Source organism: Jaculus jaculus, chromosome 1 (genome assembly GCF_020740685.1).
Source record: "Jaculus jaculus isolate mJacJac1 chromosome 1, mJacJac1.mat.Y.cur, whole genome shotgun sequence".
NCBI classification, from domain to species: Eukaryota; Metazoa; Chordata; class Mammalia; order Rodentia; family Dipodidae; genus Jaculus; species Jaculus jaculus.
In genome coordinates, this window is record NC_059102.1 from 35,139,553 (window position 1) to 35,156,209 (window position 16,657).

A 16,657-nucleotide genomic window follows, 5' to 3' on the forward strand; every position below is an offset into this window, starting at 1 on the left:
TTTGCTTTCTTAGTCTTCTATGCTCATGCTGCTATTTAGACATGCATGTATCCATGGATAATGATCCAGTCCAGGACCCCAGAAGGAAAATTAGCAATGTAAATGAAATAATTACAGAAATGGATGAGAAAATCAGCAATATGGATGAAAAACTCATAATGTGGGGAAAAATGGCAAGTAAATTGAGAAATTTTTGAGTATTTTTTTATTTTTTGGGTTTTTTTTTTTTTTTTTTTTTGGTTTTTTTGAGGTAGGGTCTCACTCTAGCCCAGGCTGAACTGGAATTCACTATTGAGTCTCAGGGTGGCCTCGAACTCACAGCAATCCTCCTACCTCTGCCTCCCAAGTTCTGGGATTAAAGACTTGCACTACCACACCCAGCTATTTTATCTTTTTAATATATTGTTATTTATTTGCACATGTATATATATGTGCAACAGGGCCTCATGCTATTGCATAAGAATGCCAGATGCATGTGTCACTTTTTTCATCTGGGGATATATAAGTAATGGGAATTTGAACCTGGGCTGCAGACTTAGCAAGCAAGCAACTTTAACCACTGGGCAATCTCACCAGCCTAGAAGGTTGAGTTGTACATGGTATGAATTGAGCATGAGGTGGCATTTGGCCAGGGATAAGAATATTGATCTTGTTAACTTCCACCCATGCTTTCAGAGCAAGATTCTAAATGAATATTGACTAGACTTTGTTGTTTGGTATTTAAAGTGGAGACTCACACACACCTTGGGCAGGAGGAGACAGCTCAGACATCTTCCATGGAGTGATCAGTTGCATCAGAGAGTGCAGGTTTAGCTTCAAGGAATAGAGGACTCAAAAGCCAACTATTTCTTGGGCCCACAATTTATTTAATGTCAGGGAAGGAAATGGCAAGATCAAAAGCAAAAGGAAAGAGACTTCAGGATGCTAAGTTAGGGAAGGGTGGTAGTTTTAAGTCTTTAAAGGAGGTAAGAGGAGAAAATAGAAAGGGGGAAACGAAGGACTATGACTCAGGTCTACATCATAGGAGCCTATGACTCAGGTCTACATCATGGGAGCCACACATTCCTTTTCTGGGTCTAGGTAGGGAATTCTGGAATTTTCAGAAATTCCTTCCACAAAACGAAGCTTGGATTGCCACATCCCAACCCAAAGACACAGAAAATGAGGGGTAGGAGAAATGCACATCATCTAAGCCCTGTTAAGGTTATAGGTAAAAAAACATCAAGTAGTAGGTAACTAACTAAGGAACTTAAAGAGAGCTTATGGGGGATTGTTTTTAAAAGCTAATCATGGGCTGGAGAGATGGCTTAGCAGTTAAGCACTTGCCTGTGAAGCTTAAGGACCCTGGTTCAAGGCTCAATTCCCCAGGACCCATTAAGCCAGATGCACAAGGGGGCAAATTCATCTGGAGTTCATTTGCAATGGCTGGAGGCCCTGGCTCACCCATTCTCTCTCTCCCTCTCTCCCTCTCTCTGCCTCTTTCTCTGTCTGTTGCTCTCAAACAAAGAAATAAAAACTATAAAAAAAAATTTAAAGAAAGCTAATCATAAAAAGAATTTAAACCTGAAAGACAGAATTGGGCATATCCTACTAAAATAAAAGACAGAGAGGAGATGACAAAGAATTTTTTCTGGTATCAGATGCTGCTTTGGTAAGGTGATGCCCAACTGATCAGGCAGCTGACATGACAGATTACGAAGAAGAGAACAAAAGGCATAGAAGAGTCTCCAGTGCTGGAAATTAGCTGGGTGCCAACAAAACATGTACTTGGTGGGTTACCATTTCAACTCTATATCTCAACAATGGAACATTCAATGGACCAAATATATTATGTAAATAGACATCAAGAAGTGAAATGTGGGCTGGAGAGATGGCTTAGTGGTTAAGCACTTGCCTGTGAAGCCTAAGGACCCAGGTTCGAGGCTCGATTCCCCAGGACCCACGTTAGCCAGATGCATGCATCTGGAATTCGTCTGCAGTGGCTGGAGGCCCTGGCACGCCCACTCTCTCTCTTTCTCTCTCTCTGCCTCTTTGTCTGTCGCTCTCAAGTAAATAAAAATAAACCAAAAAAAAAAGAGAAGTGAAATGTTCTGGTCACTGTGGCGCAAGCCTTTAATTCCAGCACTTAGGAGTCAGAGGTAGGAGGATCCCTGTGAGTTTGAGGGAAGCCTGCTACTATATAGTGAATTCCAGGTCATCCTGAGCTAGAATGAGACCCTACCCTGAAAAACTTAAGACATAAAACAAAAACTAACAAAAAAAAGAGAAGTGTATCTAAGTTTATAAGTGTGGACTTTTAAGGCATTTTAATGTATCCTCAATACTTGAATTCACATCCATCTAGACATTTAAGTTGGCATATGAATGAATCAAAAACAAATAAAAAATTATGATAGAGTGAAACATAAATGCATGGAAAAGCCACATTTGGCCACATATTTTGTTATTCAGACATATTGGGAATTCTGGGGGCAGAGTTAGTTTTATTTTATGTAGTTTTAATATACAATGGCATATAGCCACATGAAGTCAATTACAAACACATATGACATAATTATGTAAACAAGGTAAAACATCTTTGTTCCTCTTTGGAAGGAACAAGAGTAACTATTGGGGAATCTATTAGGCTGCTCCTTGTGTTTAATTTGTCTGCCAGTCTATCATTAAGTACTTTTAGTCTTGTAGGGCATTCTGGCTAAGTTTATAAGCCCTGAGGTTCCTTTGTCATTTAGAAATCTAAGGTTTGTGTTATGAAGTTTTAGGAACACTCTTTAGACCACAAAAAGCTGTAGTCCTGGCATGAGAGAAATTTTACTACACTATCTGTCAGAGCAAAGGTGTGGTTAGAATAGTGACCTTGGTTACAGATGTACATAGCCATTCCTTGCTGTTTTATGTGGTACCTGGGGATTTGAACTCTGGGCTTTTCAGCCTCTCCCAGGCCCTTTCATGCTTGAACCAGAAGTACACTTCACCACAGAACAATTGCTTCAGCCCTAAATTCATTTCAACATTTCTCCCTTACTTACTCAAAAGTTCCTTTTTAAAAAATCTTTAATTAACTTATTCATTGGAGAGACAATGAGGGAAAGAGGCAGGCAGAGAGAGAAAGAAGAGAGAAAGAGAATGGGCATGGCAGGGCTGCCAGCCACTGTAATCAAACTCAGGATACATGTGCCACCTTGTGCATCTGGCATTACGTGGATACTGGGGATTCAAACTCAGATCCCTAGGCTTTGCAGGCAAGTGCTTTAACCTCTGAACCATCTCTACAGTCCACAAGTTCCTTTTGTAAATTTTATTTTGACTCTACTAAACTGTTTCTTACAGAATTTTATATTCAGTTTAGAATTGAAACTTTCATGTCACCAAGAGGCTCCATTAAAGAAATTTTGTTAAATTTTTGAATTTTTTTTTTTTTTTTTTTTGGTTTTTCGAGGTAGGGTCTCACTCTAGCTCAGGCTGACCGAGAATTCACTATGTAGTGCCAGGGTGGCCTTGAAATCCTCCTACCTCTGCCTCACAAGTGCTGGGACTAAAAGCATGCACCACCGTGCCCAGCTCTGAATATTTCTTTAATGTATGTATTTGTAAGGAGAAAGACACACAGAGAGGGAGAGAGAGAGAGAGAGAGAGAGAGAGAGAGAGGAATGGATGGGCATGTCAGGGCCTCTTGCCACTGGAAAGAAACTCCAAATGCCTGTGGAACTTTGTATGTTTGGCTTTATGTTGGGTACTGGAGAATTTAGTTGGGCCAATAAATTTTGTAAGCAAATGTCTTTAACCACCAAGTCTTCCCCCCATCCCTCCGTTCTTTTGTTAGAGAGGAAGGATGAGAAAAACCTCTCTGTCCCCAGGGAGAGATGACAACAGGGAACAATAGTGGGATATGTTCCCATGAGACGATCAAGGAGAGGACATCTTTCTCCTAGATCCCTGTTCCAAGAATTGTAAAAGTTATTGAAATATTTTGAATGACATCCCAAGGAGATGACACCAGATTTGATTATGATGTATACCAAATATATACATAAAGATTTTATCACCTGTTGGCTTCCAAACAATATTCCCTCTTATGTAATCTACATATTTACTAGAAACACATCTCCAAAGAAACCACCCTAGCAGAAGTCATGAAAACAAATTCCATAAATAAATAACATGAAAATCCAAAGCCCCCCAGAAATGGAGCTACAGGAAAAGACCAAGACAAGAGTGTCTCATACTTTATTGTTTTTGTAATCTCAGGAGGAACAGAGTTAAACCCTGAAAACAACCCTATGGCTGAAGGAATATGTCTCTGAAAAGAAGTCAGGAGATGGGGGAGGGGAAAGGGGAGGACTGTAAAAAAAATAGAAGCCAGGAGAGATTGCAATGCAGAAGAGTTCAGTGTGCCTTAAGGACGGTGCCCTGGTGAATGGCTCCAACAGACTGAGGAGATGCAGCAGCTGTGTCTGCTCTGCTGCCTTCGGATGACCCCTGTTTTGCCTCACTCTTACACCGTGTGGCCAGATACAATTGATAAAACAACAGAGTTGTTTGGAGGCTGTGCCCCTCCCTTTCTCATTAAATTTAGCTGGTGGCATAAATATCAGCCCATTTGGCTGCCACCATTTTAGATAGTAAAAATGGGTTCTGTCTGGTGTGTGCATATTTTTTTTGGCCAAGCATGTGTTGCAGATATTGACCTTGCATGTCTTGTCTTATTATTATTTATTTATCTGAGAGAGGCATATATATATATATATATATATATATATATATATATATATATATGTATGTATGTATGTATGTATATATATATATGGAGAGAGAGAGAGCATGGGCATACCAGGGTCTCTATCCACTACAAATGAACTCCAGACACATGTGCCACTTTGTGCATCTTGATTGCATGGGTCCTGAGGAATTGAACCTTGGTCCTTTATCATTGCATGCAAGTCCCTTAACTGCTAAGCCAATTCTCCTTCCCATGGTGTGTACATTTTTGTTCTCCAAGTAGAGTAAAAGAGAGGGTTCAGATATGTGGCCTCTGTTGTTACAGATTTGGCTTTCTTGTTATCTACAGGAGTTATCAAGTGATTATTTGTCCCAGGTGACTCTTAATTTTATAATTCAAGCTTCATAGGAGAGCAGATAAGAAAAGAGATAGAAAAAAAAACTCAATCAAATGGGTATTGTACAATCTCTTATGGTCTCATATCAATTCCCTTAAAGGGGAACTATTTTAAAGAACTCTGAAAGTGTATTGCTAAAGTGTAGGAAGGTAATCTTGGAAGAAAATGTTGGGCTTCACAAACAAAAGTAAGGAGTTAATGACAAGTGAGCACATGGTAAAGTCATCACCTTCAGGGCTATCCTTCTTGTGGACTTCTAGGCCTTAGGGAGCATTTGAGAGAACCAAGGTAGATGGAGTTGGATTGCCTCAGGACCATCTGAGCACGAGATGGCTGAGATTTTCTTCCAGAACTGTTCATCAGTGGAACATTTGTGTCTGATATGATCTCGTTCTGTTTCTGTATGGCTTGTAAAACAGATGAGATATTTGCAGAGTTATCAGGAATACATTTACAACATTTAAACTTGATAATGGTGAATATACCATATTTTGTATAATAGCCTTCCAGAGTGTATGTTTTTTAATTTGTTCTGGGGTAGCCAGGGCCAAAGTTGTTACCATAGAGCCACTGGGTGTCAGTAGGGGTGCTACTATATATATATGTTTTTTGTTTATTTATTTTTATTTGAGAGTGACAGACAGAGAGAAGGAGAGAGAGAGAGAGAGAATGGGCATGCCAGGGCTTCCAGCCACTGCAAACAAACTCCAGGTGCATGGGCCCTCTTGGACATCTGGCTAATGTGGATCCTGGGGAATCAAGCCTTGAACCAGGGACCTTAGGCTTCACAGGCAAGTGCTTAACCACTAATCTATTTCTCCAGCCCTACAATATATTTTTGGTCTCAGGACTTATTTAATGATGTCCTGGAACAAGTTAGAAGGGACTCACCATTGTTTCCAGTATAAGGAAGTTGTTTTATTTTTTAAACTAAGCAAGCCTTGGTCAAATTATCAATATATATTTTCCATTTGAAAATAACCATTTTGACATTTATGATTGCTTTATCTTATTGTAGAATTAGAACTATTTGAGAAGGGGAAAATATATCATTAGGGCTTATTTATTAATTTGTTTATTTTGGAAAGCTCTTGTGTTATTTAGTAGGCCATTTATATAATACTTGAGTTTTATCTTTGGTTATTCATTTCTCTCTTTTTTTAATTGTACCATTTTTTTTTAATTTAAAGGGGTGCCATAAATCAAACAATTTAAGTAGATTTTTTGTTTCAAGGTAGGGTCTCACTCTGGCTCAGGCTGACCTGGAATTAACTATGTAGTCTCTGGGTGGCTTTGAACTCAGGCAATCCTCTTAGCTCTGCCTCCCGAGTGCTGGGATTAAAGGTGTGCACCGCCACGCCCAGCTAAGTAGATGTTTTGATATAACTTATAGAGAAAGCAAATATAGCCCCAAAATGCATGCCCTGCCATGGCCACTAGAGAAGTCACTCCATGACTTTTTAGAAGTCAGCTTATCTCCATTACTGTCTCCCAGTATGTGCTTGCCATGCCCAATTCAGAGGTTCACATCTTGTGCAGTTTGATTACATGGTTACCTAATTCTTGGATCGGTTTCACCTGCTCTTTCAGGTAATGGAATATCAGTGAAGCCACACACATAGGCTCATTTTATTTTTTGTCAGTGACCAGCTTGCACAGTTCTAGTGATTGATTCACACTTTTTCCAAGTGTAATGCACACTCCATTGCATTCACCAGCTTCCCCAGCCATCATAGTCTGGTTCCTTGATATGCTGCAGGAAGCTCTGCCACCTCACCTTCATCAGTTTCTCAGCCATATTCCCTTTCCTCGTGAGACTGGTGAAGAAAGATATTGGCAAATTTTTGTACAAAGTCACATTAACACTGTCAAAGTAGTAAGGCATGGACAGATAGACCTACAAGGACAGAGCTCCAGGTTGATCTTGTGGTTTTTAGCAGCTTTAGAGTCCTGGTTGTAGTTTGGTTCTCAGAAGATGATGGTTCAGTGGATAAAGCAAGTCTGAGTACCTGGGTTTACATCCCCCAAATCCATGTAAAACTGAACACTGTAGTGGTTACTTGTAGTCTCATCATGTCCATACCTACAGTAACTACAGACAGAAGCATCCATGGGAAGCTCACAGGCAAAGAGAATGGGGAATGATCTGAAATCTTGCCTCGAAGGAGGTTGAATGAGGAGCCAATATCTGAAAGTTGTTCTTTGACCATCACATGCAAGCCATGGCATGTGCATACCTGCATTCACACACATAACTGTACATGCACATTGTAAGACCCCCAAAACGAGGACCCCACGCTCTGCCCGGATATGGCGACACCCCAAATCACTCACGAGAAGCAATCTTGATGTAAACTGCAAGAGGATTTTATTCCAAGCGCGCTGGGGCCCACAGTCGTACACAGCACAGGGGTAGAGGACTGCAGAGCCCCGAATGCAGGAATGGGACAGTTTTTATAGGGTTTCTAACAAAGCCTGTGTATTAGACCAATCATTTTTTAAATATCAGGAGCCCGCGGGGTGCGAGCCAGTCAGTTTGTGCCACCCCATAGTTTCTAAGCCAATTAGTTTAATTTGTTCAAGCCCCTTGTGGACCAATCATTCTCTTATGACCTTGGTGGTCAGCATTTGCACAGGTCCTTGGGTGGGAGTAGCAGAGTGTGGTATCAGTCTCCTATGACCTTGGTGGTCTGAGGCAGGCTGCTACAGCTTATGGTGCGAGCTACTAAGGCTTACAGTGTGGGCTGTTAAGGCTTATGGTGCAGGCTATTTACAGAAACCAAATAAGTGGTTCACTTCATTACTTATTTCCCATCCTTGAGGGATATCTCATGCCCTTTTTACCTAGTTTTATATTAGGAGCGGGCTATGATATAATGAGAAGAGGGATTCTTTACTTGCTTTCAACAGAGAGTAAAGCCTGGAGTTTGAGGTATGCAGGGGCCCGCTTAAGCTCCCTTTGGAGCATGATAGTATTTCTGGGCTTCTGAATTCTTGGGCCTTTCATTTCCCACTTTTTCTCTTGTTAATAGTTCTAATCCTAGAACTTGGAAGGACTAAATGTAAGCTTTTTCTTTGCCCTGAATGCCCTTGTATTGTTGTCTAAGTATTATGATCTGGACTGTGCTTACTCATTTTTTAACAAAAGTAAAAATCTTATTAAGTATATAAGGCCCAACTGAAAGCATCAGGAGTAAAACCATTAAGGGTCCCATCAGGGTGGAAAGCAGAGTAGTCATCCAGGGGTACTTGTTGAACCATCCCTCAAACCATCCTTGGTCAGTAGGACGAGGTAGGGGCCCTTCCACCAAGTCTCAAGGTTTCCTGCGCAGTGGCATCTGACATAGACCGAATCTCCCAACTGGAAGCGATGTGGGACCTGTAAGTCTCCTTCTCCTGAGTAAGCCTACCGGAGTCGCTTCCACGCTCGTTGTCTCACCCACTCGAGCGCCTTGAGCATAGAGAACATAGGCTGGGAAAGCGGCACATCAGGACTATGTATAGAGGTTATTTCTACCTTTCTACCAGTGGAGGAGGCCCCCCGTATAGCAAGTTAGAGGGGGTCAGTCTAAATTGTCCGGGTGTGTTTCTGACCCTAAAGAGCACTAGGGGTAGGAGAGCTATCCAATCATTAGCGCCAGTCTCTGCAGTCAATTTGATGAGGGTCTCTTTAATGGTTCTATTTATCCTTTCTACCTGTCCTGAACTTTGGGGTTTGTATGCACAATGTAATTTTTAATTAATTCCCAATATTTTGGCCAGTCCTTGACTTACCTGGGCAACAAAGGCTGGACCATTGTCTGATCCTATTACCTCGGGTAAGTCATCAACATATTGAAGGAGGGTTACCTGGGGGTGTTGAACTCTAAAATTGGTTAGGTCCCTGTGTAGGGCTTCATCAAAGATGTTTGGGGAGTTCTTGAATCCTTGGGCTCAGGGAGGGCTCTGAGCCCCGTCCTCCCTAGTCTTTATTTTTTTAAGGGTTAGGACCCTAGGTCTTTTGCTGTTCTTCTTAGGGCAGTCTTTTGCCCAGTGTCCTTTTTCCTTGTAACAGGCACATTGATTTCTATTAAGTTGGGTCCTGTTGCCCACGTTCCCTATCTGCCTAGGGCCTGTCCTAAACTTTTGAATATTTTTCTCTCTTTTTCCTTTTTTTTTGTGGCCAGGATCCTGGTCAGATTTTCTCTTGTCATCTATTGCGCCTATCCTCCCTTTCCTTTCTTTCTTTCTCATGTCTCTCCTCGCATTCTTCTCTCTCTCTTTCTCTCTTTTGCTCCTTTTCCTCTTCTGTCTTTCTTTTGTAATATACCTTTTCTGTTTTTTTATTAAATCATGTAGCTCAGATTTCTGTAATCCCTCTAATCTCTGAAATTTCTTTCTGATATCAGGAGCTGACTGTCCTATGAAAGCTAATGTTATTGAGCCTTTTTGAATCTTAGAGGTGGGGTCAAAGGGTGTGAACCTCCTAAATGCTTCCATGAGCCTCTCAAGAAACATTTAGGGAGACTCCGTTGGCCCCTGCATCACCTCTCTTACCTTGGCCAAATTGGTGGGCCTTCTGGAGGCACCTCGGAGACCCGCCATCAGAGCCTGGCGATAGATTTTTAAGTTCTCCTTACCTTTAGCCGTATTGTGGTCCCAAACAGGGCGAGTCAGAGGGAACCCCATGTTTATCTCTTGCTGCAGCTGCGTGGGCCCCAGGGACTTTTTTTTTTTTTTTTGACCTCTATTAAAATTCTCTCTCATTCTTTGGTCGTGAAGAGTGTCTGTAACAGCTGTTGGCAATCGTCCCAAGTAGGCTGATGAGAAAACATAAGAGATTCCATCAGCCTCGTGAAGCATTGGGGTTCCTCTGAAAAAGGGGGGTGGTTAGCTTTCCAGTTATAAAGATCTGCAGAGGAAAAAGGCCAATATTGGAGGGGTTGTAGTTGGCCCCCCAGCATGGGAGGACCTGCCTCGCATAGCGGCAGTGTTACAATTTTATTTGTTCCCTCCGGGGTAGCATCTCTCCAGCTCCACGTCTTTGCGGTCGGGCCTCCCATTTCCAGGGGCTCGGGAGGGGCGGAGTTTTGGGAAGGGTGAGGGGCGGGCTGAGTCTCCGGCCAAGCCAGAGGCTCTTTAATCTAGGGATAGATGCAAGGGGGAGGTCTGGCTCCCTCAGGAGAGGGCTTTTTTGCATTTTCGAGAGTCAGGACTCTGGAGCTTGAGTTCCTTGGTTTATTCAGCCACGGCTTGACCCATGGCAGGGGGTTGTCCATCAAATCCTTCCTGGTTGGGACGGGAGCCTGGTCCATTCTGAAAAATAATATCTTTTTTTTAAAATTTAATTTATTAGTTTTCTTTTCAGTAAATACAGGCAGTTTGGTACTATTATTTAGGCTCATCTGTGATCTACCCCTTCCCATTAGGCCCTCCTTGTTAATGAAAATGGGTCATGCATTGTGGAGTTAGCTCCCAGTTATTGGTATGATAAATGTCTCTGCAAATCATGACCCAACATGTGACTCTGACATTCTTTCCGCCCCCTCTTCCCTCAAAATTTCCCTGAGCCATGTTGGGTTCATTTTGGTCTGCTTCAGTGCTGAGGTGTGGGGGTCTCTGAGGCTCTGGCTCTCTGCTTTGGTAGGAGTTGATTTTTCTCTGTGTTGATCTCCTTCCCCTTTGTGCTGGTATCCGGTTCACAGGAAAACATCACCCTTGCTTATTTTGCCAGTTGTCCTTAGTTTCTGTTGGGCCCCTTTTGAGGTATGTTGGGGCAGCTCTCTTCTTAGGATCTGCATCTATCTTTGTTTTCCTTGTTGTCTGTAGTGCAGCTAGGCGGTCGCCATCTTGACCGGAAGTCTGAAAAATAATATCTTTAACAGCCAGAATAGTCTCGGAATTAAAGGTTCCTTCTGATGGCCATCCGACCTTATAATTTGGCCACTCAGAGGCACAAAACGTTAGTCAGGGTCCCTTTTTAACCTCAACTGACAAATTATGGGCTCTAGACTTAACTTCAGTGCAATGGTCAAGAGTCAAGTTAAGGGCATTTATCATCACCTGTCACATGACAAAAACTGTAAACAAAGACACAAAGGACAACAACACACACAACTGAGACTAACAGATTCAGATATCAGCGGCCCGTCCATATCCTCCACAAGCAGGCAAAAGGATCTGATGGCCGTGGAGGCTCCCTCCGCCTCAACAACAGAACTTGGTCCTCTGACCGACAATAGGAGACCACCAGGCATCCCTGGTTCTCCTTACCTCCTGGGGTGTCCCCCAGGGTGGCAGCCTGTGATCCTCCTAGCACGTCTGCTGATCACAGTCCTCTATTCCTTACGGCCTGCGAGGACAGCTGCAAACCAAAAACTGAAAGCGCACATCCCAGAAAACATATTCAGACGTCCCAGAAAACAGATACTCAGAACAGAAACACTGGCAAGCACACATTCATTCCAGAGGGGGTCCCCATCACCTCCAAGATGGTTCTCAGGTGTGGGGGTGGTCACAAATCGCAGACAAGCCCCAAAAATGTAAGACCCCCAAAACGAGGACCCCACGCTCTGCCCAGATATGGTGACACCCCAAATCACTCACAAGAAGCGATCTTGATGTAAACTGCAAGAGGATTTTATTCCAAGCGCGTTGGGGCCCACAGTCGTACACTGCACAGGGGTAGAGGACTGCAGAGCCCCGAATGCAGGAATGGGACAGTTTTTATAGGGTTTCTAACAAAGCCTGTGTATTAGACCAATCATTTTTTAAATATCAGGAGCCCGCGGGGTGCGAGCCAGTCAGTTTGTGCCACCCCATAGTTTCTAAGCCAATTAGTTTAATTTGTTCAAGCCCCTCGTGGACCAATCATTCTCTTATGACCTTGGTGGTCAGCATTTGCGCAGGTCCTTGGGTGGGAGTAGCAGAGTGTGGTATCAGCCTCCTATGACCTTGGTGGTCTGAGGCAGGCTGCTACAGCTTATGGTGTGAGCTACTAAGGCTTACAGTGTGGGCTATTAAGGCTTATAGTGCAGGCTATTTACAGAAACCAAATAAGTGGTTCACTTCATTACTTATTTCCCATCCTTGAGGGCTATCTCATGCCCTTTTTACCTAGTTTTATATTAGGAGCGGGCTCTGATACAATGAGAAGAGGGATTCTTTACTTGCTTTCAACAGAGTAAAGCCTGGAGTTTGATTTATGCAGGGGCCCGCTTAAGCTCCCATTGGAGTGTGATAGTATTTCTGGGCTTCTGAATTCGTGGGCCTTTCAACATAAGTGTGTACACACATACAGAGAAACACACACACACACACACGAATGACAGGAAAGTTTTTCAAACTATCCTCTCCTTATTAAGACAATGCCTGGTAGCCACACTTGCATCTTTGCCAGGAATCATTACAACCATGAAAATTAGTTTGTATACCTAAAACTCTTCAACTACTGGAAGAAAAATATAGGAAGCATGCTCCATGATATAGGACTGGGAAAAGACTTCCTGAACAAAACCTTAGTAGCAAAGGAAATTAAACAAGCATTCAACCAATGGGATGTCATGAAGTTAAAAAGCTTTTGCACAGACAAACATCCCATTAGCAGAGACAATAGATTACCCACTAAATGGGAGAAAATCGTTGCCAGCTATACCACTGAGAGAAGCCTATTATCCAGAATCTACAAAGAACTCAAAAAACTAAACAATTAAAAAAAAAATCAACCCACTCCAAACGTGGGGCAGAGAACTAAATAGGGAGTTCTCAGAGGAAGAATTACAAATGGCTAACACACACTTAAAAAAATATCCAACATCCCTAGCCATTGGGGAAATGCAAATTCAAACAAATATGAGATTCCACCTTACCCCAGTTAAGATAGCAAGCATTAAAAAATCAAAATGAAAACAGTTGTTGATGAGCCTGAGGAGAAATAGTAACCCTCTTTCAATGTTGGTGGGAATGTAAGCTGGTACAACCACTGTGGAAATCAATTTGGAGACTCCTAAAAAGGATGAATGTAGAGTTACCAGCAGACCCTGTTATTCCCTTACTGCGCATTTACCTTAAAATCTCTACATCTCAGTTCAGAAATATTTGCTCAACCATGTTTATAGCTGCTCAATTCATAATAGCTAAAAACTGGAACCAACCCAGGTGCCCATAACTTGATGAATGGATAACCAAGATGTGGCATATCTACATGATGGAATTCTCAGCAGTAAGAAAAAAAAATGACACATTGAAATTGAAGAAAAATGGTCAAACTTGGAACAGATCATTTAACGTGAACTCACACAATCACAGAAAGACAACTGTTGCATGATGTCACTCATCTGCAGTTCCTAATCTGGATCAGCTCAAGTTGCTGACATAATTCAGTAGCATCTTAAGGCTTAGTCAATAGGGATGGCAGGGCTTGGGAGATGGGTAGGGTTGGGTGTAACACAAAATCTGAACCCAAATTGATCTAGAATCCTATATGTAGGAAATCAGACTAAAAGGTGGAACCCTCAAGCAGACCTCACAGGGAGCACCTGTATTGAAGAGCCTTGGAGAGAGTGAGATGAAACCTCAAATTTCTCCTGTTTCTCTTTCTTCTCTGCTTTTTATTTTCTCTTTTCCTTTTCTGCTGGCCTGTAATTCCCTGTGCCAGGATGTGGTCTACATCCACAGTGAACTGTGGATCAGAGAGACCTGCTAGATCTCCCAAAACAAACAAGACAGACTTCTGTTACAGCATTTTATTACTCACCAGAGGTTAATGGCAAGACCTTACTGCTGAAGACATCAAAAACTATCAGCAGAGACCATGGAAAGACCTGGTTAGAATCCAGAGGAGAGCCAGTCCTCAGATAATTAGCCCATCTAGTGCTGGAAGGCACTACATGAGCTATCAGTGGAAAGTGGCCAACATCTTTCCAAGCAACTTAAAGTCTAAGTGACTCAGAAGCAAACAACCTGATATGATGCTCACACAAGTGTAATAGTGACACACAACCATGGTAGATAACTGACTGCTTTTGGATTGGGAAACAGATCTGCTCACTGGAAAGGAAACTATATCTGGATGTGGGAAACAAGTCAGAATCATATCCAGGTAAGGATTCTGCTTTCTACTGTCAAACTACCACTAACCTTAAACTATAAAAGTGTCTAAACCCTTTTAATTCTCTCCAAATTAATAATGGTATGCCATTCAATGGGCTCTGACTTCACTCTGTTGGAGAATATGTTTCCCTTTTTCAGATGAGAACAGGACCTGAGGAGAATAATGACCTAGTGCACTCCACCCCACCCCCACTGAAACCACAGAGGAACTAGGGAAATGAGCAAGAGTGCTGCTCTCTTAGATAAGCTGATACCAGCACAAGGATGATGGAGCAATATATTTAGAACACTCAGCACCTACCAAAACATACATCTAGAGGCTCCTACATGCCTATTACTGAAGGAGGTTTAAAATGCTCCCAGTATGGCTTTGAGAATTTTGTGCAAGAGGGAGCAGAAAGATTGTTAGAGCCACAAGTTGGGACATTTTGCACAGAGATATTGCCTCTTCCCATAAGTGACTGCTGCCCCTATAATGCATGACCCTCAATCCCCATGGGATTGACCTGCATCCCCAATGAGGAAGACCTCTTCAGAAAAGGGGCAGGGAGGAGGGAAAGGATGGTACCAACATGTGATGTTTACATACAAAATATGTCCATATCTAACAATAAAAAAAATAAAAACAGCATTTAAAAAAACAAACAGAAAAAAAACTGATGAAAAATCTGTTACTTGAAGGGGAATAAGGAACTAGAGAATTTTTTTTTTTAATTTTTTTTTTTGGTTCATTTTTTATTTATTTATTTTGAGAGCGACAGACATAGAGAGAAAGACACACAGAGGGAAAGAGAGAGAATGGGCACACCAGGGCTTCCAGCCTCTGCAAACGAACTCCAGACGCGTGCGCCCCCTTGTGCATCTGGCTAACGTGGGACCTGGGGAATCGAGCCTCGAACCGGGGTCCTTAGGCTTCACAGGCAAGCGCTTAACCGCTAAGCCATCTCTCCAGCCCTATAGAATTTTTTTCAAAATATTTATTTTTATTTTTAATTTTTTTAGCCATATTAGAAAGAAACTGAGAGAGACAGAGAGAGAGAGAGAGAGAGGACACATCAAGGGATTCACTTATTGCAAAGGAACTCCAGATGCACATACCCCTGTGAGGATCACTGAGGCATTATCAAAAAGTTTGGTGGAATTATACTGCTTCTGGATTCTTGTCCTAATAGCACTCTACACCCTCCACTGAGGCATCATCACAGACATATTTTTTCACTACAGATGCCAGAAGACTAGTTGCTGCTGCTTTAGCATATGTTGCCATTCCCAGACTGGAGTCAGCGATGGAGTGTTCAGTTCCATCTGGATGTCTCTAAAGAACATCAATCTACAAAACACTTGATCTGCTAGGTGGGGTGGCACACACTTTTAATCCCAACACTCAGGAGGCAGAGGTAGGAGGATAGCTGTGAGTTCAAGGCCAGCATGAGACTACATAGTGAATTCCAGGCTGAATATGAAGAAATAATCCTCTGAATGTCAAATGAAAAATTTAAAAGATGGTTATTCAGTTCTTTCTTAGTTGTTTATGACCAAGCACATAGCCAAAATTTAATCAAGGATTAATTTTGGAGGTCACTAATCACTCTCCAAAGGAGACTTTAGGAGTAGCCCTATAGCTTTTTCAATATTGGTTTTGTCTGTTAGGATGAATCAGAATTATGCTGGCCAAGTAGTTTTCCCTTTTCTGTGAAGCCAGGAGGACTGATTTTTTTCCTCAGTTGTGACTCTCTTGCTTCAGACTGTATGTTTCTGGGTCTCTGTATCCTTCCTGATCAGGAAGACAAATGACATACAAGAGGGCCAGTGTGGAAACGTCATACCATCTCCAGTGACCTCATGACCTGGAATCAGGGGCCAAATATTGGCATTTTTTGTTCTGATGATTTCAGTTGGTTTTGGTTTTTGCATAGGTTATTAATACACTTACACCAACCTTGAAGTGTGTATATATATATGCAGCACATTTGGTTAGTAAATTAAAGAATGGCACAAATGTTTTAAGTTATTTTGTGTAACCTCTAAGTTTCATTATCCTGTGATGGCATAGACCATATCCGAAGCATAGAAAGCAAGGATGTCTTATCCTTTAAATACCTAATAGCTATGAGTGCGGGTAGAACCTGTCACCAGTCTTGAAAATAATATACATCTAAATCAATTAATTTAACCTAGAAATTATCAGTAAAAAGACAAGTAAGACACTATAAAGTCTTGGCACCTATGTTTGAAAACATCTTTGGTTAGTCCAGATACCTGTGTGGGGACCAATTACCCAGAGAAGGTTGGAAAGAGAACCACAGAGCTTGAAGTTATTTTTCTCAGATGAAGACCATTGTTTGAGCATGAGGCTATACCCTAAAGCAGGGCATATGTCTGAAGAGTTAATTTTGATATAAGCACTGGACTTGAGATGCCAGAATTGAGACTATTACTTTACATATAAT

General features: G+C 42.0%; 1 protein-coding gene across 1 annotated transcript in view; it reads right to left on the reverse strand.

The window, feature by feature from the left end:
• Window positions 1-11,353, reverse strand: part of LOC123460114 (acyl-CoA desaturase 1-like) — a 34,133-nt gene extending 22,780 nt beyond the window's left edge. The window contains exons 1-2 of the mRNA XM_045147518.1: window positions 11,225-11,353; window positions 6,895-7,014 (exon numbers count right to left, since the gene is read on the reverse strand). Of these exons, the coding sequence (XP_045003453.1) occupies window positions 6,895-7,014; window positions 11,225-11,353 (249 nt within the window). The remainder of the gene's footprint in view (window positions 1-6,894; window positions 7,015-11,224) is intronic.
• Window positions 11,354-16,657: the final 5,304 nt, after the last annotated feature.